General features: G+C 44.7%; 1 protein-coding gene across 1 annotated transcript in view; it reads left to right on the top strand.

The window, feature by feature from the left end:
* Positions 1-23,646, top strand: part of LOC104527938 (adaptor related protein complex 2 subunit beta 1) — a 74,705-nt gene that overhangs the window by 37,857 nt on the left and 13,202 nt on the right. Inside the window, exons 13-18 of the mRNA XM_029085912.1 lie at positions 319-511; positions 7,585-7,605; positions 11,069-11,110; positions 13,006-13,152; positions 14,344-14,489; positions 17,023-17,152. Coding sequence (XP_028941745.1) covers positions 319-511; positions 7,585-7,605; positions 11,069-11,110; positions 13,006-13,152; positions 14,344-14,489; positions 17,023-17,152 — 679 coding nt within the window. The remainder of the gene's footprint in view (positions 1-318; positions 512-7,584; positions 7,606-11,068; positions 11,111-13,005; positions 13,153-14,343; positions 14,490-17,022; positions 17,153-23,646) is intronic.

Raw genomic sequence — 23,646 nt, 5'->3', positions numbered from 1 at the left:
AGTCATGGCTCACTGTTTTGGAGGAGGCTGCTATTCTCAAGGTGGGCAGATTTCATGCCTTGAAGATTCTCTTTTCTGAACTGAAAGCCATGTACAATGCATGAAAGGTTTTTGTGCTCAAAGCATGTGTTGAAGAACCACTTGCCATAACACTGCCTTGTATGTGGCTGTGGTCAGATGAGCTGCTAGGATAAGCTTTTAACTGGCTTCTGCTCCTCATCCACCTCTTGCTGTGTTTCCCCATGCTGGGAATCTGAAGCTGGAGACCAAAGGTGACTAATGTTTTTCTCTTCTACTTCTTGTTCCTCCCACCCGTAGCACTGATGCAGGTGATAGCCCTGTCGGCACAACGGCCACTACAAACCTGGAGCAGCCACAGGTCATTCCATCACAGGGCGACCTTCTGGGTGACCTTCTCAACCTGGACCTGGGACCCCCAGTGAATGTTCCCCAAGTGTCCTCCATGCAAATGGGTGCTGTGGACCTTCTGGGAGGAGGGCTGGACAGCTTGGTAAGCAGCATCCTCTTTAACTTCAGCTGATGTGAAATAATTGGAGCTGTGCTTATCTCTGCAAAGCCTTGATCATTTGTGCTTGTAATGCTTGGATCGCTGAGCTCCCAGTGCCAAGTCCTAAAACTCCAAGAGGATTTAACCAGAGCTTTTGTACCAACTTTCAGCAGTTTTTTTTCCTGCTATAAAATGAATGTTGCTGCATGCTGTAGAATCCCCATGGGCAGCGGATATATTTGCTCCATGCTTTTTCTGTCTGTAGAAGAAAACCAAAAGGTTGTTTTGAGGATGTAAAGTGTCCCACTGCTTTGTAACTGATTCTGGCTTCCTTTCAAGAGGGTGTTTGTTCCACCTGGTTCCCAACCTTATTGAATTTCAGTGCAAACCTCTCAGGGCTGCAGGCCATAGCCCCATGCCATCCCATTTATATATTCCCCAGAGTGTGTCATGGTTTAATATCAGTGACATTTTAATTGCAGTTAGGTCAAAAGGGAAGCACTCTGCATAGTCCTCCCCATGCTGCAGCTGTTCGTGAGGAGTTGTTCTAGTACTAACAGGGTCAGGCTCCAGAGTGTGAGTAATCGCATTGCATCTGCTCTGGGGTGTGAGCTGGGCATGAGATCTAACGAGAAACTCACTTAGCAAGGAGGCCGTGGCAGTGGAGCAGAGCGTGGTACTATGGTCTTAAGCTGGTGGCAGCCAGGCAAGGAGAAGTGGTGAATGTAATAGTCAGCCTGGGAGATGTTCCCATGGGATGGATCACAGCACACAGATCCCTAACAGCCTGGTGACTTACCTACAGGGGTAAGAGACAGTCTAGGTAGATGTGCACCATATATCCTGAGTAAGACTACGCCAGAAAACAGACCTGGGTGTTTTTCAGACCTACAGTGGGTTTGTCTTGCTTTGGTGCGAGGTTTGGCTTGTAATGAGCTGAGTCAGGTTATCTCTTTGCCTGATTCAGGTGCACTTTCAGTTCTGAGTTAAGCTCTTAATAATAGACGTAGGAGGCAGCTGGATGAACTCCAATGGAACAAATCCTTACTTCTCAACTATACATATTTTTTAAGCTGCCATAATCTTATTAAAGCACACATTAAACACATTTCCAGCCCCAGCACTTTATGAGCTAATGAACAGGAAACTGTCTAACCCTTAATGGCATTGATGTTCATGCAGGTCAGATGTGCTTTAGTCTCTGTGCCACCTAAACAGCAGTTCACTCATTTAGCAGAGAGCCTGCTTTTACACTGGGGAGATAGCGGATTAGGGAACTGGTTTAAGCTGGAGTTGCTGGGAGCACAGACAGCGAGTGACCTTTGCAGCTTTTGCCCTGCATTGCTTGAGCTGCCACTGGGGAACTGGGATTTTTAATTGTGTTATAGTGCTATCTGTGGCAGCTCCAAATGGTTAGGAGTTAAATTCCTCTGGCTATGCTGTCTTCCAGGCCACTTACAGTAACCCTTTGTTTCTTATTAGTGTCAGAGACAAATGGACACAGCAGGAGCACTAAAACTTGGCTTTGGGAAAAGCTTTCTCTAGCAGTTGGCTTTAATGGGCTTAATTTAGTGACCTGCTTTGGCAGTATTGCTGTTAATTGACATAATACTAGGATTACTTAATATTTTTTTCAAGCCTTAAGTAAATTCACGGGGCTGTGGAGTGTGATCTGACAAAGTAATCATGTCTGGACAGGGAGTAGCTGTGCCTCAGGCTGTGTGGGCCAGCACTGTCTCAGCTGAATTACTAGATGGGGAGAGCACTAAAAAAAATCTGAATGGTGGTTGTTGTTTGGTTTTTGGGTTGTTGGGTTTTTTTCCCCCCAGAATGCTCTCTATTGGAGTGCTGTTGCATCAAATATCCTGTCTTCTCCTGATCCCTCCCATGTATAAGTGAATCTTTTCCTCGTAAATCTCTGTATTTCTCTGGCTTTTCCTTCCCTAATAAGCATAATTAGTGTGTGAGTGAATGTGATCTGTGTCTTTGTTTATTGTTGTAGGCATGTGTTTAACAAGTATCAAGCTGAGTTAACCCTAACCTGATATTAGCCAAATTACTAGGCAGTGTCTGTTGGCTGCATGGCTAGCCAAGGGGATTGGCATTTTAATACTAAGCCACATTTCTACAGTGCCAAAAACAGTCTCAAAGATGCCTGGTTTCATGTGGTGAGGGATGAGCTGTGTCCCAAGGTGCCCCCATGAAGAAGGGCCAAGCTCTTCACCCTTCACCAGGAGTCAAAACAGCCAGGAGCCAGGGATGGTGGTCACTTGGACTGCTCATGCAGTTGATTAGTGGGGCTGGAGACTGACATAAAATCTTCCTCTGTCCTTAGCAGTGTTTTGCCCATCCATGTATCAATAGCAGTCCTGGCTGTCAGTGTAGAAATCCCTTCTTATTTTTCCTCCAAATACCTTATCCACACACTTTATTTTTCTTACATTGCTTCCTGATTCATTCAGCTTTGAGTTTCCACCTCCATTACTCCTAAAGTCTTTTCTAATGCTTTTTCTTCTCCTGCTTTGTTGGGAAAACTGAGGCTCCCATACCCTTGCATGAAACATGGAGTGGTGTGAGCAGTCTCTCTCACCTCCTCAAACCAGTTTACTTCACTTTGGCCCCTTACACTACCAGAAAGTAACCCTGTTTGGTTGTGAATGTTGAGGCAGCTATCTTCTTCTTTGTGTCCTGCTTTGGTCTTTCTTTTCCCATCCTTCCTGTTGTCTTAAGAGTTTAAATAAGAGTACTGGGACCAAGCATGGGTGGGGGCTGATCTAAGGAAGGATTGAGTATGAGTTTTTCCACTAAGACTTTGTCTAGTGTAGTTTTTTTGAGGCTTCCAGTGATGGAGCTTGTACCATCTCTACTGTTGATCCCTTTTTTCTGCTCATCACTAACAGATCCCTTTTGGATCTCGGGTGACCTGAGAGGAGACAGGGGAACATGAGATGTTCCAGGGCTGCATATTCTCTGCATTGTGCCTCTGGTATTATCTTGCAGCCTAAGCAGGGATGTAAGTTGCTCTGGTGCCAGAGTAGAGCCACCTCAAACCCCACTTCCATTTTCCAAGCAGCTGTTTGATATGTAAAAAAGGCTAAATAAGCCTCTTGGTTACAGTGGAAGAAAGTGGTTTGGGATGTGGGTGAGTTGATGCATGAAATCATGGTCTGTTGCTGTGATGGTGAGATTGCGTCAGTACCGAGTGTCTCAAAGGCAGCTGAAGGGCTGGAAGAGGCTGCTGGCAGGATCTCAGCCAGTTTATCACATTCACTCAGTGTCATGTGTTGATCCCCTTGGATACTTGTTGCAGCTCCTGTGTATTTGATAATGCCTCCTTTTCTTTGGAGGGGGTGTCTGTCTTCAGAGGGATGCTCTTGCAGGGAAAATCCCAACAGACTAACCCAGAAAGATCAACAGAAGCATTAACTTCCACAGCAAATGTCATTCTGCATTTCTATTTCTAAAACCTTGGAGGTTTGGTTTGGGGGTTGGGTTTTTTTTTGTTTTGTTTTGTTTTTTGGGGTTTTTTTTGGTTGGTTGGTTGGTTTTTTTTTCAGGTATTTAAATAGAGACTGCATGGTGTAAAACTGGATAAACACCAAATTAATATTGTTCATTTAAATTTTCCTCAGCATTGCTATTTATCCCCATGACCAGGGAGACTCCAGCTGCTTGATAGGTTAATTTCTTTAGTGAATAACTCTTATTTTATCTCCATAGTGAGTCCTGTAATTGGTATTAAATGTAACATGCATATTGTGCATGCACAGATGTTGAGCATGTGTTAACAATTGGGGGGGGGGGGGGGAGAAAAAAAAAAAAAGGAGAAAATGGGCCTTTAGTATGAGAACAAGATATGCTTTGCTTATAACCAGAGCAGATTCACTATATGTCTTTAGAGCTGTTCTCTAGTGAACAGAACCAGCTCTGAGCCTGCTCTGGCTTGTGCCCCTGTTTGCCACCCTGGGCAGATCTTGTTCCTCTTTGCTTTGCTTTCTTTTCTGTAAGATGGTGACCAAGCCCGCTGGTATAAAGCTGTTTGAGATTTCTAACTGCAAAATGTAATGACAGCAGTCACTAATGTGGAAGAAGCAAAACTTGCCTGGGCAGCAGATTGCTGGGTGCAGAGTTGTACCTGCTGAGAGCTGAAGTTTGATGCTTTATCCCCTTAAAGCCGGCTCTGAGGGGCTAAACTTTGCACAGATTTTAGGCAGCCCTCCAACTTCTGCTTTACTGTTAATGCAGCGCTTTGTAGGATGTCTGCTATGTGCTGTAATGAACCAGGGTCATTTTGCCTTTAAACCTTTTTTGTGTGTTCATTTGCTTTGAAAATCCATCGGGTATGAGAGGTCCGTGTTGCCCGGCACATTGTGCAGCTCACTGGGAACCTGTGTGTTTAATGGGAGCTGAGGAGGCTGGTTTTGAACTTGGGGGCAGAGCAGTAAATCTGTAGGAATGGACAGGCTTGGATTGTCTGTTATGTAAGGATTTTATTTAATACTCTAGCCACTCATCTACAAGAATATTATTGATTCAAGGCTGGCAGATGGTCAGACCGATTTCTGTTCTGAACTGGGAAGCTGTTTGATAAGCACTGGATATCCACACTTTTCTATAATACCTGGACTGGTTTGGGCTGCTCCAGGTGGAGCTGTGCCCCTGTAATGAGGTTGGATATAAGGGGTCTGACCCCAGGGATCTCTCCTGCATGGTTCAAGGCACTGTCCCACCACTCTGCTTGCTCTGAAGTGTGATGGAGGGCTGGTACCTGAGCGCTGGTTTACCCTCTCCTGTCTGCTGTCCTGGGTTCCAGGCACCTGTAGGCTTGGCAGCTTGGGAAGAAACGCCTGCTCCAGCAGTCCTGAGTGCCTGCTTGATTCAAAAGATTGGTGAGCAGGGGCTGCTGGTGTCACTCCCTACCTGTCTGACTGCTTTCATGTGAGAGTTCAAAGTCAGGCCTCAGTGGACAGCAGCCTGGCTTATTGAGGTCGATTAGGGACTCACCAATGTTTTATAAAAAAACCTTCTAGTAAGTTATTTCATATACTCAGATTAGGAAGCTTCATGTACTTGTGGAAGCCCAAAAGTGATTCCCAGTCTGCTCTGGGTGCCAGATTCCTCTCTTGGTTCTGCAAGTGACTTGCTGTTTATAGTCATAGAAAAGTGACTTCATTTACCTTTCCCTGAAACTACAGCATAGATGCTTGGTCAGCCCCAAGATCCATTTACGCAGCGGATGTGATGCTTCCCCAGGGTGCTCCTCCAGCCTCCAACAAGGAGCTGAATGTTTCCTTCCATCTCAGCTGTTCTGGTTTGATGAGCTTCAAAGGACTTCTGTTAGGGTTTCTGACAGAGGGTAGGGATCCATTGCTGGAGCAGTGCTGATGCAGAAAAGGACCTCTCCTGGTGGGTCACTCATTCATGTCTGATCTAAGGCTGTTGTTGCTGTAACAGTAATAGGACTGCTGGAGCTTTGTAAAGCTGCTTTTTTACACTTTAGAAAATGAAAATGGTTAGTACTTAGTTTCATTTGTTGCTGGAAATCATTTAGGATGGCAAAGCATTAGCAGTAAGTGTTACTGAAATTTGTGGCCGTGGTATTGGCAGCATGACATGTCCTCTACCACCTTTGACATGACTGTCCTTGGTTTGGACAGCAGCCCTTCTGCTCTGCAAGCCTTTCTTGCTCTGCAAGAAAGCAAAGCAAAGAGGAACAAGATCTGCCCAGGGTGGCAAACAGAAGACATGTAAAATAAGCAGCAAGCAAGGTTCTGAAAATGCCTGTGTGTGAGCCACAGTGGAGCCTGCAGCGAGATATCTACAGCCTGCCTGGAGGTTAGAAGATGCAAACCATGCATGACCTATCCTGCAGTTAAGATGTCTCTAAGAGGATTAGCTCAGATCAAGTGGCCTGGTAGCAACTGTGCTCTCAGCATTTCAGTCAGCCCTGTTGCCTGATTCTTGTTCAGGAAGTGCCTTGTGTTCCTTGCTGCTGTGTTAGAGAGTGTGTGCTCTCATCTCCTTGAGCTGTGATGTTTAACTCTTGGTTTGGGGTGTGAGGAAGGGAGGAGGCAGCAATTTTCTCCTGTTAACCTATGAATTATGACTCCATGAAATACCTAGCTGCTCTGAACGCCTTGGCTGTGCTATGGATGCAGGGCAAAGCAATCGCTGAGCAGTGGTTGTTGTAGCTTCAGTCCCTGGCTCCACCCTCCCTGTTATTTTTTGGAGCTCCAAATGCCTCACGTCATGTTGCAGAAGTGATTGTAACCCCTCTGGATCACATGAACACTTCAGCAGAGTCACTTCATTACAAGCTGCTGTTAAGATGCAAATAAACCCTCCTAATGCTGTAACTCCATCACTGCTGCACTTCATAAGTCAGCATAACTGCTTACACAGAGCTGAAATTGCAGGGCAAGTGCTCTTCAACTGCAGAGCAGTTGCGGCTGCAACACCATCCGAGCCAACTAGTGCAGAGTAAAGATGCTGGTGCAGTTTGGGAAGAGGTACTGGTACTGGTTTTGTTGATACAGGGTCAAGATCAGCTGCTTCTTTCAACCCACGTAGGCTCTTAAGCGCTGTTGTGGCAGGATGGCTTTGGAGAGAATAAAGAGAATTCCTGTTTGAAGAACTCTGGTGGCCAAGGCTCCCTATTCATCCCCTGCTCATCTCCTGAAGCCAGCAGCTGTTCATCCTGGAGAGAGGCTTTGTGCTCTTCAGCAAGAGGCAAGCCTGCCAATTTTGGGCTCAGGATCAGGGTTTTGCAGTGCCAAAAGTTCCCTTTGGCCAAGCTGAGACCAAGTGGCAGCCCTCATCCGCCCCACCTCCATAGCAAACACTTCAGCTTGGGTATGGCTGGCAGCTCTGTTAACGTGGTCCTTTCCTCCATGGGGCTGTTGCTTGCCCCCATGTAAGGCAGATCCACATTGTCCTTCCAACAGGAATGTCTTCCTGCCCATGAGATGAATGGAAACAGTTAAGTAGAGCTGCCAGCCCTGGGGAATTGGTTCAGAAGCACTTCATGCCTGACTAATATCTATTTCTTTCCTTCTGCACTCTGCCTGTCACTCCAGATGGGAGAGGACATTCTGTGGGTAATTGGTTCCTGTTCCCTCTGTCTTCCTCCTTCCCTCTTACTCACACAAGTCGGTGTTACCATCTCCTCCATCATTTTGAGTTTGTAATAAAGTTAGGTCTTGGTGTCTCAGAGGACTGGGTAAACCAGAGACAGTTTCTGAATGAGGAATGCTTTGGTGCTATTTTGGAGGGTGACAGGCAAGAAAAATGGAGAAAGGAACTTCTGTGCTGCTGCAATGGGTACTGCACCCTGGATCTGATGTGGAACTGATTAGTTCTGTATTAAATTCCCTCCTTTACTTTCTCTTGAAGTAGGTAAGTTGTTACTTCCCTTTTCACTCTACAGGTAGAGCCAGCTCAGTCTGTAGGAACCTGGTGAAGTTGCCAGCTCCTTGAAGTTTGCTCTGCGGCTTTGTAGCAGACATCTGCAGCGCCTGCTCCCAAGCACAGGAGCCAAGAGAGTGGCAGGCTGCTGTGTGCAGACTCCTCCTATGAATAAAGGGGTGCCTCAGGAGGAGCAGGTCAGAGCTTCATGGCATTGGAAAGAGATCTTTTCTAGCACAAAGCAGAAACATTGGGTGCAATCTAGAAATGTAAGGAGGCTCATGGTAAATTCTCTGAGCCAGTGAGTGTTTTTTCTCTGCCTTGTAAGGTTTAAGAGCTGGAGTCTTGGCTCAAGTCAAGCAATAAACCCAAATTCTACTTTTCCCCCAAGGCCTGACAGCTAGGGAAAATGGAAGACTTATGGATAGCTTGAGGAACCAATATGTCACTCCTTCCCTCCTTCACAGTGAGGGCAGGCAGATACCAGTGTACGGGTTTCTTCGAGGTTGGATTCCTAGCCTGCAGCTTCTTATGATGAGCGTAATAGGAAATGGTAGAATAGTTAGCATCTGGCTTGATTATGCAGAATTATTCAGTCATTTCCATAATAACCTTTGTAAAATGCTTGCTGCTCCATAAACCAGTCTTTCTCCTGCTTCAGATAACAGCACCAGAAATCCTCCATGCATATCTGGAAATAAACTGGATTCTTTACCTTTTTTTTTTTTTTCTTTTCTTCTGGACTTTACTGCCTGTCAGTATAAAGTGTGAGGTTCATTTGCATGCAAGACTCTGAATAGGGATGAGGTGTAATACTTGGATTTATTACTCCTCAGTGTGCCAGTAACAAGGTGTAAATGGTCTGATATATTAATCTAAAACATGGCTTGGCTTAAAGAGCAGTCTGTAGAACAAAACTCTGCCCTGCCAGGCTGTTTCAGTGGGGGAGACCTGACAGTGTAATAAGCCTTATTTTATAATCTCAATATTAATTGGATTTGCATCCTCTGGCTGGCTTCCTTTTGGTCTGCGACTGATCTTTCTTTTGACTTCAAAATTGCTCACTCTTATTTGTTATCTCTTAAGCTAAGAAAAACTGGACTTGCACACTGCCACTGCCGTGGGCAGCAAGAGGACAAGTTGCTATATGAAGAGGTGGCTGTTCTAGAAGATGAGGGATGTCATATAAATTTCTGCCATGACCTCAAGTAGGGATAAACTGAGTCTCACAGAGGAAAAAAGCTCTTAAGGCTTCTTAACAAAAGGCAATTTGTGTGTGATTTGTACTTCTCTAACACCTACTTATGGCAGCTAATACTGCGTCAGGTAGCTCCTGTGGGGAGTAGAGGAAGGTGAGGTGCCAGGGAATAGAAGGGGGATCCAGAATAGCACAGGAATTTGTCAAATTTTACAGGTTTTTTTAGAGGCTAGTTATCATCTAGTAAGTTACTGTCTTGCAACTTTGCTGCTGTTCTCAAGGCATTTTATCCTTTTTATCTGTGCTCTGAGAGAGAAAAGTGTGGAGCTTTATGGTATCTCTTGACCAGCATAACGTAACATTTGCCATGAGATCTCCCAGGGAACAAGGCTAGCGAGGACCAGAACAAAATTGAATTTCCAAGTCTCTTGTGCAGAGGGAAAAGGTTTGAGCCTTTTTGGCTCTAAGCACAGGCAGTCCTGGAAGCTTCTGCTTTAGCTGTAAAAGGTGCATTTTTTTCAGTATCTTAAACACATCAGTGTATATTTGAACAATATACTTAGAGCCATTGTTGACCTAATTTATCAAATGCTTTTTTAAAGTAAACAAACTCCCCAAACCCTAAACAAATGGAAGAGCAAAGTCATCTATGAGGCCAGCTGTGTTGTTTTGGTCTGCTGGTCCAGCCTCTGCCCCACAGGACTGGCTCCTATCTTGACCCTGCACTTGCTTCATCCTCCACGCACGTTATCAAGGCATGATCCTTGTCTGAATGTGGCCAAAAAAATTCTCTGCACTAGGCAAAAAACTACCATGGTCTTCTGAACAAAAGCCCTAGGACACAGATAAGCCTGGAGATCTCTCTGTAGTGAATAACCACTTCAGATCTGTGCTTGTTTCCTCCTGGCTATCAGTCATCTGTCGAGTGCTTTATAAATATTCACAGGAGTGATGTTGTAATCGCAGACAGCACTTGTAGCCAGCTTTGGAGTCTGTCCTGATCACTGAATTCTCCCAAGCGTGTAGAATGGTGTGGATGTTTTAAAAATGGGCTTTATCATGAAGAAAGTGGTCTGGATGCTTTGTAAGGGGAGTTCATGGTAGGACAGCTTCTAGGAGGGCTGTGGGATGGTTTGGCAGAAGGGCTCCAGGGAGGATATACTGTTTGTGGAGGGTTGCGCGGGTGGTACACGGTGGCTATTTTCAGTCACTTCAAACTGTAGCTGTGTAGCTTGGCAGAGATTGTTACTGAAATATCTTAGTGCACTGTAAGGTCTCTTTACTATTTGAGTGGCCCATTAGATCATGAAGCTGGTTTGGTTTTTTTCCCGTTTAAGGGAGGGGAGCATCTTTAAAGGGAAGACAAACCCCTCTGAGCTGTTGCAATAGCCGGCACGTATCCCGTTCTCTTTCTTCCTTGTTACTTGAAAAGAGCCGCATGTCAGAGGAACGTAGCCAAGATGCATTGTGTTTCCCCATGGTTTGTAGCTGTTCCCTAGAAAACTGAGGCTTTCAGGAAGTGAGCTTCCTGTCAGTTTTATTTTTATTCCATTTCACAGTTACCCCACTGGGTTTTGTGGAGCTGCTCAGGACTGCTGGCAGCCAGCATGGTGGGTTGAAGGGAAAGCGTTGATGCATGAAACATGAAGAATTGTGCAGAGTTTTTGGTTGCAGATGACAGACACAAGAGGGGATCAGTTTTTGTTCTTTATTAACCTGCAAAATGCTCCTGTCTGCAGTTAGGTGTGTGGGGTAGTTCTCCAAATAGCTCTGCTCACACAAAAAAGCCCCTCTGTTCCCTATTTTTTCCCCATCACTGCATTTCTGTCTGTCCTGTAAGCAGCAAGGGAATGAGACGTGCTCGCAGCAGTGCGGTCAACTGAGCTCCGCTCTGGCCATCTGACACTTGGCTTAAATGAACTCGGTCTTTCTCTCCTCTCTCTCCTTCTCTCTTTCAGCTTGGCAGTGACCTTGGCGGGGGCATTGGAGGAAGCCCGGCAGTAAGTGCCATTCCATTTTTTTCCCCAATTTAAAAAGCTGCTCAAAGCTCAAGGTTTTAAAATACAACTTCACCCATTATGTTCTGGAAGGTGCTGAAGATGTTTGAGAATGGACAACTGAAACACACAGGTCCCCACCTATGTTGCTTTGAGTCCAGCTGTCACCTGGGCTTTCCTAAGAGCAGCCAGGGCCAGAGCTCTTGACTCTTATCTGCTTAGCTCTTCTTTCTCAGAGCTTTTAGTTGGACAACCAGCATTAACATTGGGAATACCCCAGTCCTTGTGCAACTGCTTTGGCAGCTGAAGGGCCAAGGATGCTTACCTCTCTGCTCATAAAGCCTGTTCTGTTGTAACCCTAACCCAGCATCACCACAGGTTTGTCTGAACTCAATGCTTTTCTCCTCCCAAACACCACGTAAGATTTTTTTTTTCCTGGGCATCAGGATCAGATGCCCTGAGTTTTCCTACTACACGTGGTCAATGCTGAACTCTGCCTGCCACTGGCCTTCTTCTCTGTGCCTGTGCTTTGTGAGTGTCCTAGTGCCTAGAGCGCTTATCCAGGACATGGGAGACTTTCAAGCTGCTTCCAAAGCACCCTTGGCTTCAAATGCATATCAGCTTCTTTCAGAAGAGCATGGGGAAAGGATGCAAGATGACTTGGAGACGCGGTAGACAGGAGGGAGTATGCCTCCAACCCACAGCCAAAAGTAATCTCCTGGAGAAAGCTCCAGTCCCTCTTCCCAGGACGGTGTAACCAGTAATTCAGTGAGGAAAGCATACTCAGTTCTGGAGTGATGGCTTTACAGAGACCCTTGTTAGGGCTGCAGTCATTCTCTCTCCTTCTTTCCCTGTGAATCTTGCATTCTTTTCTAACTTCAGCATGAGGAGAGCCGGTGGTACAGTATACCTGTCACCCCCAGGCAGTACACACCAGGACATGGGAGATACTTACTCTATAGAGATGACACCTACAAAGCCAGGTCTCTGCCTTCCTGGGCCATCATAAACCTACTAAGCAGTTGTGTAAAACCACCAGTCCTCCCTGTCCAAAAGGTTGATTGAAACACCACATCTCAGGTGGGTTCCTGAACACAGAACAGCAGCAAGACTTTAGACCTGGACCAGTCACCAGTATTTCCTGTTGCTGCCTTAGTCATTCTGCCTGTTCCTGGGCTGCTGACTGTGGTGAATCCTATTCCCAAGCACATAATTAATTCTTCATGCTTCCAATAAAGAAGAGAACTTGGGAGCCCAACGTGAGTGTGACTGTCCCACCTGGAGCTGGGCACCTAGAGGTTAATATTCTAGGTTTGATGCCCTCATTTTAAGTCCTGAGAGGAGGGAAAACTTGCCCTTCTTGCAGAGAGGTTGTCCTCTGGCAGGCAGAGACAACTAGTTCTGCTTTGTGTAATCAACTTCTTGGACCATAGTGCTGAGAATGCAGAGCTCTGGCTTTGGGTGGGAGTACGCAGTACGGTCATTACTCCCTTGCTGTCTCTGGATATGCAAAATCTTGCAGATTCCTGAAGACTGTCGTAGCTGGGGGAAGATGTGAAGCGTTTTTTCTTTTTAGGTAGGGTAGATCCACAAAGCATATTGTCTTTATGAGAAGGAGAGATGGAGAAGAAAAATTCCTCTACAGTGGGAATAGATAACTGGAGCTATAAAAAACGATGTGAAAGCTATTGCATGGTTGAGGTGACAGCCGAGTGTAGGGATTAGTTGCCAAGAGCTTTGGAATTTAAATGCATTATTTAGCACTATTGATAATTCAACGGGGAAGCTGCAAATGGCTTTAAAATATTTAGGATATTGCCCACGTTCATGCTTTATTTAATAAATAGTGTTCTTTATATGTGATATTAATCAGTGCCTGTTCTTTCTAACTCCTCCAGGTGGGGCAGACCTACATTCCCTCCTCCGTACCAGCCACCTTTGCCCCTTCACCCACTCCAGCGGTGGTGAGCAGTGGACTCAACGATCTCTTTGAGCTCTCATCTGGTATAGGCATGGCTCCTGGAGGATATGTGGCTCCAAAGTCTGTACGTAAGGAAAAAGAACATCCTCAGTTGTCTGAAATTGCTGTCTTGTCCCCTTTGTTATTGGTCTCTGGTGCTATTGGGGCACCTTAATTCAACTCAGGCCTGTCAGGGATGCCCTGGGCTTTTCCCAGACAGAGTAACAGTGTGTTGGAGACCATGGTAGTTGTTACAGACTTCTGTTTTTTCAGCAGTTCCCTCATTTTGCCTGTAACAATATTACTCTAAAGAATGACTTATATAAGATATGAGAATTTCGATTTTGTCAGAGCAGCTTTCCTGGAGACCTACTTCTTAGCAAGGGCAGGCTACAGTTTGCTACAACTTTCACAAAAGATTCATTTATTTGGAGAATCTAATGTGACGGTGAAGATAAATCACGTGATTGGGATGAGCATGCTGCAATGCAACGTGGATAAATGCTCTGTTAGTGACAGAGATCATAAATGCGCTGACTGAAGCATGCTTAGTCTGAAGTGTTCGTGAGATGCAGGAGCTCAGGATTAACCTTTCATGCCTGAAAGAGAATAAACAAAAATAAGCAATCTTATTAAATAGGCAATGGATGCAGAAACTAAAGTCATCCTATGAAATCTAGGATCTCAAGGTACTGCAGAGCATACTCAAAGCTTTTGGTCCTTGCAAGTATTACACTGTATATAAGACGAAGTACAAAAGAACCCAGTAATTTTGAGCTAAGTACTTCATTTTGCACCCCTCAAATTTGAGTCTCAGTTTTTCCACAAAGATGATTTGGCAATCCAGAACTCAAACAGCTAATAGTATCAACCCTGTGATTTTATTTGGTTCAAACTTTAGTATTGTCCTGCTTCTAATAGCCCAACAGATCCTTGGAGAATCCTGTCCATCAGCAGACTTGGTAAGTCTCGCATCAGTGTGATGGACACAAGCTTTCACTGTTTCTTGTGCACACTGATGTTGTTGTATATTTAAATTCTTATGTGAGTGCTGTGAAGAAAGACAGATTAGGAGCAGCAAGCTTATTGGTGACCTTGATCCTTTGAACACCCTGTGCCATATCTTCCCTGTAGTGTGTCTTTAGCATTTGTGGGCTTAATGTGACAATGTAGCTGGATTTCCAAACTCAGGACTTTTCCATTGTTTGGAAAACTGTGCTTGTTTGTTATCTTCAGGCCACACTTCTCATGCTGAATGACTTCTCTTATGTTCAAGGTTTGGTTGCCTGCAGTGAAGGCTAAAGGATTGGAGATCTCAGGCACATTCAGTCACAGGCAGGGACACATCTACATGGAGATGAACTTTACCAATAAGGCTTTGCAGCACATGACTGACTTTGCCATTCAGTTCAATAAGAACAGGTAAGAAATCACCACGCTTGGTCTGCTATGTTAAAAAGATTGTGTGCTCCTATGGAAGGAGTCTGTGTCTACACTGGTAGATATAGGGAGGACTTTTATGTAGGTGTATAATACAGTCGTGGAAACAGCTGGATAATACAGCCTGAACTCTTCATTACACCACAGTTGCGTGAAGGGGCTGAAAATACAGACTGATAAATTTGTGAGAAAACAGGCAGCAGACATTCCCATCCTTCTAGCTCTGAAGCAGTGTCTGCCCCATTTAATCTCTGCAGAGTTTTAAAGCAGCCTCATGAGTTGTTAGGCAGGTTAGTGGTTTTGTAGCCAGTAAGTGCCTTGAGGAAAGCAAGAGCATAAACAGGCATGGATTTGAGCTGCACAAGTATCAGTCTGCTCTACCTCCTGACTTAATTGCTGTGCTACCCCTCAGACTGCCTGCAAGTATGGAGCTCGTTAATAAAGCTGTTTGCCAAGGAAGAAGTTGTGAGGTAAGAGCCTATGGCACATGTTTTCCCCGTAATTGGCAGCAGAACAATTTTGTCAGAAGGAGCAGCCACTTGAATGTTTAGAGCATACAGATTGTTCTCAGAAACCCATCTCAGCCAGAAGACATGACATGGCAGTACAGCCACGGTATCTTCCCACAAATACCTTTCTCAGTCAGAGAGCTTGTTGTGTGGCTTGCTATATGTTATCTTGAGCAAGGACCCAGGCTACTTCTTATCAAGACTGTAAAAAGTATCTTATGACTGAAATGTTCCCCATGTTTTTTAATATCCCTTCATTGGAAAAGGGTTCTCTATACTAAAGATCCACTGAAACCATCTCTTTAATATCACTGTTAGCCTTGCAAATTTGGGATTTCTTGGGACGAATAATATTTACTTACACAAGACATTATGCTAAGTAAGTCTTAGTAAATGTTCTCCCTGGACTGCTATATTTTCTGGGGAGTTTTGCTAAAGTGCTACATGCAAATGTTTCATGCAAATTGGCCTGAAAAAAAGCCATTTTGCTTGTGATTTTTCCCCATATATCAAGCTGTGTTCTAGCCACACCTACATGGTACTTCTCAAGCATGTAAGAAGTTTAAATACTGTACAGTAAAACAGCAGTTTCTCCTTTTGCAGTGTATCAGCACACTCTGTGTACAATCTACTACTATTTACTCTTCTACAAATCCTATTCTCCTATCCCTGCTTTCCACTGTGACTGGTGCATTGGAAAGACCTGCAGTGGGCTGGCTCTTTAGCTTTAAATATTAAGGTTTGTGACTGGGAAGTTTCTATTGCTTTTCCCCCTCTCCTGCTGCTCCTAATCACATTCACTGCAGTCTTGGGATAAAGCATTAAAAAAAAATACAAGAAAGCTGGAGCTCTGGTGTACTGTAATACCACAGCCACTTAGTAGCAAAATGCAACTTTCTTTTCCCTCTGAGTGTAAGGGAAAACACTAGGGCTTACATTCCCCAGGGTGAAATGGCTGCAGAAGGCAAATCACATAGTTAGGCCCTTGCTGAGAATATTCTTATTTCAGCTCCCTAGAGCTGAAAACTATGGAGAACAAAGAATAGGGCATCTGCTGGTTTCTGAAAGAGTGATGTGCCCCATACACATGCAGCTGACTCTGTGCAGAGAGGGTATCAGGTTTTTAGTGCATAAAATAAAATTACACACCTCTGCATCTTTATTCCTGTAAATGCTCTATCACCTCTGAGCTAATGTGAGTTGTACTAAAGAGAAACACAGTCACAAGTGGACACCAAAACTATCTTTGCATCTGAACTTCAATCTGCTTTCGAGAAGAAGCTGATACATAGTACAGAAGTGTTATGTTGAATGTTAGTTACCTGTTTGTCCTCTTCTCCACACTAGGTAGAGGTGCCTGTGGAATTAAATGCCTCTTAAACTGAAGAGGCAAATAAACATTTGCTTTGCTATGGTGGTATACATCCCCAGCTAAAGGAGCTTCAAACCAAGCAACAGAGCCAGACGCTGTCATTCGGGACCAGACAGCTGGCTGTGTTGATTCATTTGTTCTGCAGTGCTCTGTTACAAACCACGTACTCTTCCTTGGCTATGTATTTGTTCTGTGTTGGCTTCAGTTCCTTCTTCCATGGTTCCCAATGATATAACAACCATGCAGTGTGTGATACACTCTACTTCTAGTGCTCTGCAGCTCTGTAAGAGAGTGCCCACAGGCCTGAGTCCAAGTGCTGCTCCTTGCTGGGCAGGCTGCTGCTCAGCACATAAACCAGTGCCATACAGGTAATGAAAGAGTTTCCAGTTGTTGATCCTGTGGGCAGGATGGTGCATGTTGTCAGGGAGACCCACCTGATTGAGTTTCCTCTGCCTTTTCCTGCTCTGAGTGTCTGCTGTGGTGCACGCTGAGAGCTGCGTTCCTGCCTTGGAGTAGCAGCAGGGGCAGCTCCGGAGTAATCGGAAGATGTGCCAGCTTGTGCTTAGCAAAAGGGGAATAGGTGTTGGGCCATGCAGTACTGCTCTCATCACCTCTCTTTTTCTTTCTTACCCAGCTTTGGGGTCATCCCGAGCACCCCATTGGCCATTCACACACCTCTGATGCCAAACCAAAGTATTGATGTCTCCCTGCCCCTCAACACTCTGGGACCAGTCATGAAAATGGAGCCTCTGAACAACCTCCAGGTAAGGATTGTCTCAGGGGGGAGATCAGCAGGTGCTCAGCCCTGTTTGTTTGGCTCAACACAATGTGGTAAGACTCTAGTAACTAAATACCACGTGTATAGGGTAAGCAGGCAGACTTCATGGATGTGGGCCATGAGTTTGACCGAAATTTCCTATTCTTTAGTCTCTTCCAGGAGGACTGAAGCAGACATTTCTTGAATTTTGTGAGTTTACATTTTCAAACACCTCAAATGCAATGCTTACATCTGTGTAGATTAAGGTCTTTGTTCCAATAATATTCTTCTGTAAACTGGGCTTGAGGTTTGGTTGGGTTTATATGAACTGGAGCTGGTCTGAACAGAGACAGTGCTTGCCTGTGGTGGAGCAGGCAGCGAGAGCTGTCTGCAAGAATTGAGGCAATTAAAGAATTTCAGGAAAGATGGCAACTGTTGAGTGATTAATATTTCTCTAGTGCTCTTAGCTTCCAGAGTGCTTTACAAAGACATTGGCACATCCCTGCCCCAGATAGCTTAATCCAATGCAAACAAGATGTGTTCCAGGAAAGGCAGGGGAGATGTGGTGTTAAGCAGCCAGTGTTTCATTAATGAGGCTGTTGGTGCCTGTCAGGGACAGCATTCCCTAGAAGAGGCTTTTTATCAGATTGGGCTGCCGGTCTGATAAATGACAGATCCAAGGAACCAGATGTTGCCCTCTGTTTTGGACTGGAGACTGTCTCCATCAGTCCTGGTATGCCTCAGGGGCGTTGGTCTTGAAGTGCTCACCAGGCAGACAGTTCTCCCTGGAAGGAGACTCTTCCCCACTGCTGCCATGTGGAATGGAGCTCAGCAAGTGACTCCTTCCTCTGCTCTGTGTAGCTGAGTCCTCCAGGATGACTTTCCCAGTATCCCAAAGATGCAGTTAACTTGCACTGTAGCATGTCTCGCTTGCCTCAAGTCTCCAGGAGATGGAACTAGGTTGGGTTCCTGTAGTGTAGCAGCCCATGCAGGGGAATATTTTGAAGCAGCTCATTCTCTTTTTAGATTAAGAGAATGCAAAGGAAGTTACTATTTATTCTTCCTGAGCAACTGTTCTTTCCCTTCTTTTGACTTCCATTCTGAGGCTTATGACTTATTGATGAGTCTTTGGGCAAACAGCTCGAAATAGCTTCTCTGGCGCTCAAATGAGCAGTCCTACACTCCAGCTCTGAGCTCTGTCATAAGAGCGGGGAAGCATGTGGACAGTGAGTGAATTACATGTGCTTGTCTTCCACAGAGGGCTCTTCCAGCTTGTGGAAAAGCTGGATTCCCTCTGCGTCCAGGTCATGAGGATGTAGTTGCATCACTGTATTTGGGTCAGCTGTGGTAAAATCTACCTCCTGCTCTGAAGGAAATGTGGAAGTCTCTAGGAGGTGACAGTCCTGATCTGCCTCCATAACACTGCGGGTTCTCTCAACAAGGCATTCTCAAGTTGCTGCTTCTTTTGATCAGGAGGCAAGTGAAGTATTTGGGTTATTAAATCTCTAAAGGAATCAGAACACAGTTTGTTTCTTGTAGCATCTTCTGCTAGAACAAAGCAAAGAGAAGACATGCAAGGAAACCTCCAGCTACCTTATATCGAGACAGCGGAGCATTCATTAGTGCCAGACTTAGTTGCTAATTTGCTAGCTCTCTCATTGCCATAGAAGTTGGCTGCCCTTTTACAATTGGGGAAGCTGCCATATGGAGTAATAGTATATTTCTCTGCAAAGAGTTGAATCATGATAGTAGATGCCAAGTTAAAAAGAGCACTCCCCTTACTTTTTTGACAGCAGTGGGTTTGATGGAGATCTGTCATTGCCCTGACAGCCAAGGCTCTGGTTTTGTTTTGTGAGTTCATGTAGAAATTATCTGTCTTGAAACACTGAGAAATCATTTTGGTGACCTACTTAGGGAACAATTTATAGCATAATATAGGAGTAGAGAATACAAATGTTTCTGTATTCATTGAGGAACCAAAACACTCATCAAGTGAATTTGCTTAATGTGTTTTTTCTGAGCTGGGGAACATCGAAGTAGATGCAGGGCGGGTTTGAACCTGTGGACCTTATGTTCATCTCTTATTCTGGTGGGGTTTTTTGTTTTAGTAGCAGGAAAAATAAGTCCTGAAGTAACCAAACTGATAGCTTTCAACTTTTTGTCATGTTAATTAGAAACTTCAAAGACTAGTTGTACATTCCTTAGGCAGCTATTTCAGAAGTAATGAATTCAAGCCTTGTTCAGGTTATTTTTATTACCATTTCTAATCTTTCACCCAATACAGCTGGCTTAATATTAACATTTGTAATCATGGAAGGAAACAAAATATTTGACAAGTTTTTTAAAAAAAAACATTTTTACAAGAAGATGAGGAAGGCTGAAATATTTTCAGAGGCTTACTTTGGCAAAATATGGCTTGGTCCCAACTGAAAAGTCTTCTATGCAGTCACCTTGCATCTTATAATGAATAGTAGGCTTCTCCCTCTCATCCCAAAGCAGTGATGAGAAATTGTCTGATAATCTGACCTGTTGACTCAGATTCAACAGCCAGTCAAGCAAGCCAAAGTTAGACTGGGCACAGCACTGTAGGGCTGAACAGATTCCATCTCTGCTCTCTGGTTCATCTTTTTTACTTCTAGCAGTTTAAAAAGCTGCTGTCAGAATGTCTTTGCCTGTTCCTGAAGAAAATCTGACTTAGTTACTTGTGTGCTGCTAACTTCTGCTGGGCAACACTCTTGCAGTGCCTTGTCAGCCTTTTGGAGGCTACCTGGCACCTGTGGGTGCTGTGGTCCCCCTGCCCAGAGCTGCCTCTGCAGAGCATGGCAATCATAAGCAATAAGAAGCTCTTAACCCAAAGGTATATGAGAGGGTATGTTGAGCTTCACAAGTGAAGCTCTCAAAGAGGAGAATGGTCTCTGAAGTAAGGATTTGCATTGGTGAGGAATATTAGCTCATTTCACATACTTGGAGTCAAATTTGGAATAAGAAAATGCCTGGGATGAGAGCCTTTCTATGCTAGATTGAGCCACTGTTCCTAATAAACTGTCTTTCAAGGGCTGTGAAATGATGTGAAATCAGAAAACCCGATTTGTTCATTGGAGTACACAAATGTTGCTCCCCTGACCCTGGAAATGGGTGAAGTGGAACCAGCCTGCTGCCAGACTTTCAGAGCTCAGGCCTGGCCTGTCATGGTAAGAATACAGTAATCTCTTCTGTGAGATGGTAACCACTTACAGGAGACAATACAGTTGAAAACAAGCTGCAAGGACTCCCAGAGCAGTAGCAAGTCTGCCTGAGCCTGGAGCATTGCCATTCCCTTGAGATCCACTTTCAGAATTGACAATCAGTGTGTTTCATTCTCCAGCATTACCTGCTGTCAACTGCCAGGGCTGTTTAGTGCAGCTACTGAGCATGTAACCAAAAGCAGCATAGCTTCACTTTTCCAAAATGCCCGTAAAATGATCTGGTGAATATTGAAAGGGAAAGATCTGCCAGCTGTGTTTCTTCCTGGAAAATGGCACTTGGAAATGCAGACTTCTCCCTTGCTGCTAAGCAGTGTGAGGTGCAGAACACTTTTGTTTCTTCCAATGAGTTTGGCAAAACATTTCTCTAAAGGCAGCTTCCTCATTGAGAAAAGACAGGTCTTGCCTAATGCCCTAGATCATGCTTATCCTTCCATGCTCAGTTCTGCTGTAACTCATCACCTGTGCTCCTCCACTCTTCAGTGTCTCGCTTCAACGCAGAACCTCTGGAGTTCTCATTCATCAGAAGTGTTAATGTATTTCAGGTCACAAATTCAGAGCTCTCAGTACTTGGAAACAGATTTCACACATTCAACTCTCATAAAAACCAGGGCTGAGAATCAGCGTGAGCAGCAAGTCCAGCCAGCAGATGTTCTCCCTTAGGAGCCTGCTTGACCAATGGCACATTATCTGCCTGTGTGTGAGCTGTGTCAAAATTACTGGACCAACCACCAGAGAACAGCCTTGGGTAGCTAGATGTGGAAGGTGCTTTCTTGGATTTGTTGCCTAGGTTGTTTTTTTAACAGCCTCTGCTAGTGAGGGTCTGATTCCAGCAAAGAAGAGAACCCTCCTGGGAGCTCCCTGAATTAAGGGCTTGGATCACAGCTTGGCATCTGTGGCCAGTTCCTAGCTCAGCTGCAGAAAGCTCTTGGCTTGCCGATGAAGGGGGGCAGGTCTGCCACATGCTACAGCACATTTGATAAAATGTACATTTTGAACTTCAAGTACAGCCAGGCACACATCAGAGCATAACCCTCCCAGTAACTTGCTGTTCCCTGACCATTGACGTAAGTGGCGTGCCTGGAGATGACAGCCGCAGCCAGGGGCACAGCACCCAGCCTCGCTGTCTGCACACAACGCTGCTGCCCGGGCTCCAGACTTGTGCCTGTAGGTAGAGCATCTGTCTGGCAGTGGCTGTCAAGAGCCTGTAGGATCCTGAGAAACCCTACCTGTCAAACCAAATGAAGTGAAGTAGCTTGCACTCCCTGGGGGCATCTGACATCCGGAGCAGCAGACTGTTGCAGAATAAACCATGACCTTGTGCTAGCAGAGGTAAAAAAGACTCTGCAGAGGAGAGTTCTTCTTGCCTTAACAGTTTGGCTGTTACCAAGCTCCAAAGCAAAACCCAACTTGAAGTAAATCCTTAATTTAGTGTAGGTGCTAATGGGATTCCAAGTGGGTATGTTGTGTACTTGCTGCTGATGGAAAGCATCTGTGTTGCTTTCAGACTTGACTTTGAAAGTCGGTTCTTATGCTCAAGTCTGGGATTTAAAGCATCAGAAACCCACACTATTAAAGAAAATAACGTTGTTCTTATGAGGTACTTCTTCCCAAAAGCACCATGTCCTGGCTATTGGAGGGTTGCAATGCAAGAAAGAACATCAGAAGGGTGCTCATGCTGCAAGGTGAGCAAATGTGTTCTGGGGGTTATTTCTAGTGGTGCTGATTCCTCTAGTCAGATCATGAACAAGATGTAAGTGATTTGGAACCCTGTGCCAATTTTTAATGGGCTTACACCTTTTCAGCAGTGAAGCATCACATAAAAATCTGGCACCTTTTGACTTTTATCCCTCAGAAGCTTTATGGTCTGCTTGACTAAATTCACAAAGTAATAATACTATTTTTTTTTTTCCTCCTTTCAAAAAGATTGTAGATGGAAAAGCCATTTTTATTTAAAATACTTCTGTTTCAACTCTAAAATGTCTGAACCTGAGGGTCTTGTTAATGATTTAATAGATCATGTCCAGGTCAGAAGGTTAAAGCTGCAGAGCAAAGTTAGTCTGGACTGGAGGATTTTATTGAATGCAAGTGAAGGTTCCTTTCAAGCATGCCAAACCTAGAGAGACTTCTCAGCTCCTGGTATCATTTTAGATGTCAGTGATTGTCTCAGGATTATGTTCCCACCTGAGAAGCACTGGATTTTTTTGGCAAGTCACTGTTATTAGCTGCTCAGTTTCTCTCAGGCGCTGCTCTGGATCTGCTGTCTGCCTGCAGTTGCTTTTGTAGCCTGTCAGATGACATTGGGTGCTCCTGATGTGGCAGTGCATGTTGAAGCATGACCTCAAAAAGCTGTTATCAGCTGGCAGGACCTCTTAGCATCTTCTTGATATGAGTTTCTCCATCCAGGTATCTGCAGGTGCCTTTCTATGGACCAGATCTTGGGGACCACAGTGCTAACAGTGCATACCTGGTTGTTTGTGGGAATTATATGGTGTTGCATGATGGAAACTAGTCTTGAAAAGCTTCTCAGTCTTGTCCCAGCCCTGCAGGTTAAAGGAGACTGTAGCTCTTTCCTTTCTTGTTTGCAGAAATTTGTAACAGCTAGTTTCCACATCATTACAGATAGTTGCAAGGTGACATGTGATGTCATTACTGAACCCAGTGATGCAGTTTGGGAGGAAGGCTGGCATGTGACTCGCTTTTCTTTGCTGGGAAGAAATTGCACTTCAGAACATCTTGATTGGGTAGCTCTCCAGAGTATAGGCAAAGCAGCTTACTCAGTATGTTTCTGCAGAGTTGAGAAGCAGGTCAGCAGATACCTTTTTATAGCATTCTTAAAACTGCAGGGACAGGGTTAGCATATTAATTTGGAGTGTGCCTCTAGAACTGTAACTGGAGAGAAGGCACTGCTTTCCAGTCCCTCTTGTAAGAAACTGCTGTTGTATGGCGACAACAATTAGCCACAAAAGCTAAGTAATCTCTCTTGTTCTATGGCAAAGCAATTAATCATTAAATCAGTCGGAAAAGATCTTAGGTCATGCAGTGTAGTCCCTGCTATGCTTTGTTGTTTTGCTCCAGTTCCTCTTATTGAGAGCATTGTCAAGGCTGATTTTAAATACTCCAAGCACTGGAGCTTCTCTATTCCTCAGGAGAATTTTGTGCTGCTTAATAATTCTCACTATTCAGTTTTCCCAGACATTTAGCCTAAATTTTCCCTCTTCTGGCTCATCTCCATGACTTATATCCAAGCATAACATCT

The sequence above is a fragment of the Antrostomus carolinensis genome, unplaced genomic scaffold (genome assembly GCF_000700745.2).
Source record: "Antrostomus carolinensis isolate BGI_N321 unplaced genomic scaffold, ASM70074v2 scaffold26397, whole genome shotgun sequence".
Taxonomy (NCBI): domain Eukaryota; kingdom Metazoa; phylum Chordata; class Aves; order Caprimulgiformes; family Caprimulgidae; genus Antrostomus; species Antrostomus carolinensis.
The sequence above is the reverse complement of the archived record's forward strand: the minus strand, read 5'-3'. Positions and strand labels throughout refer to the sequence as shown.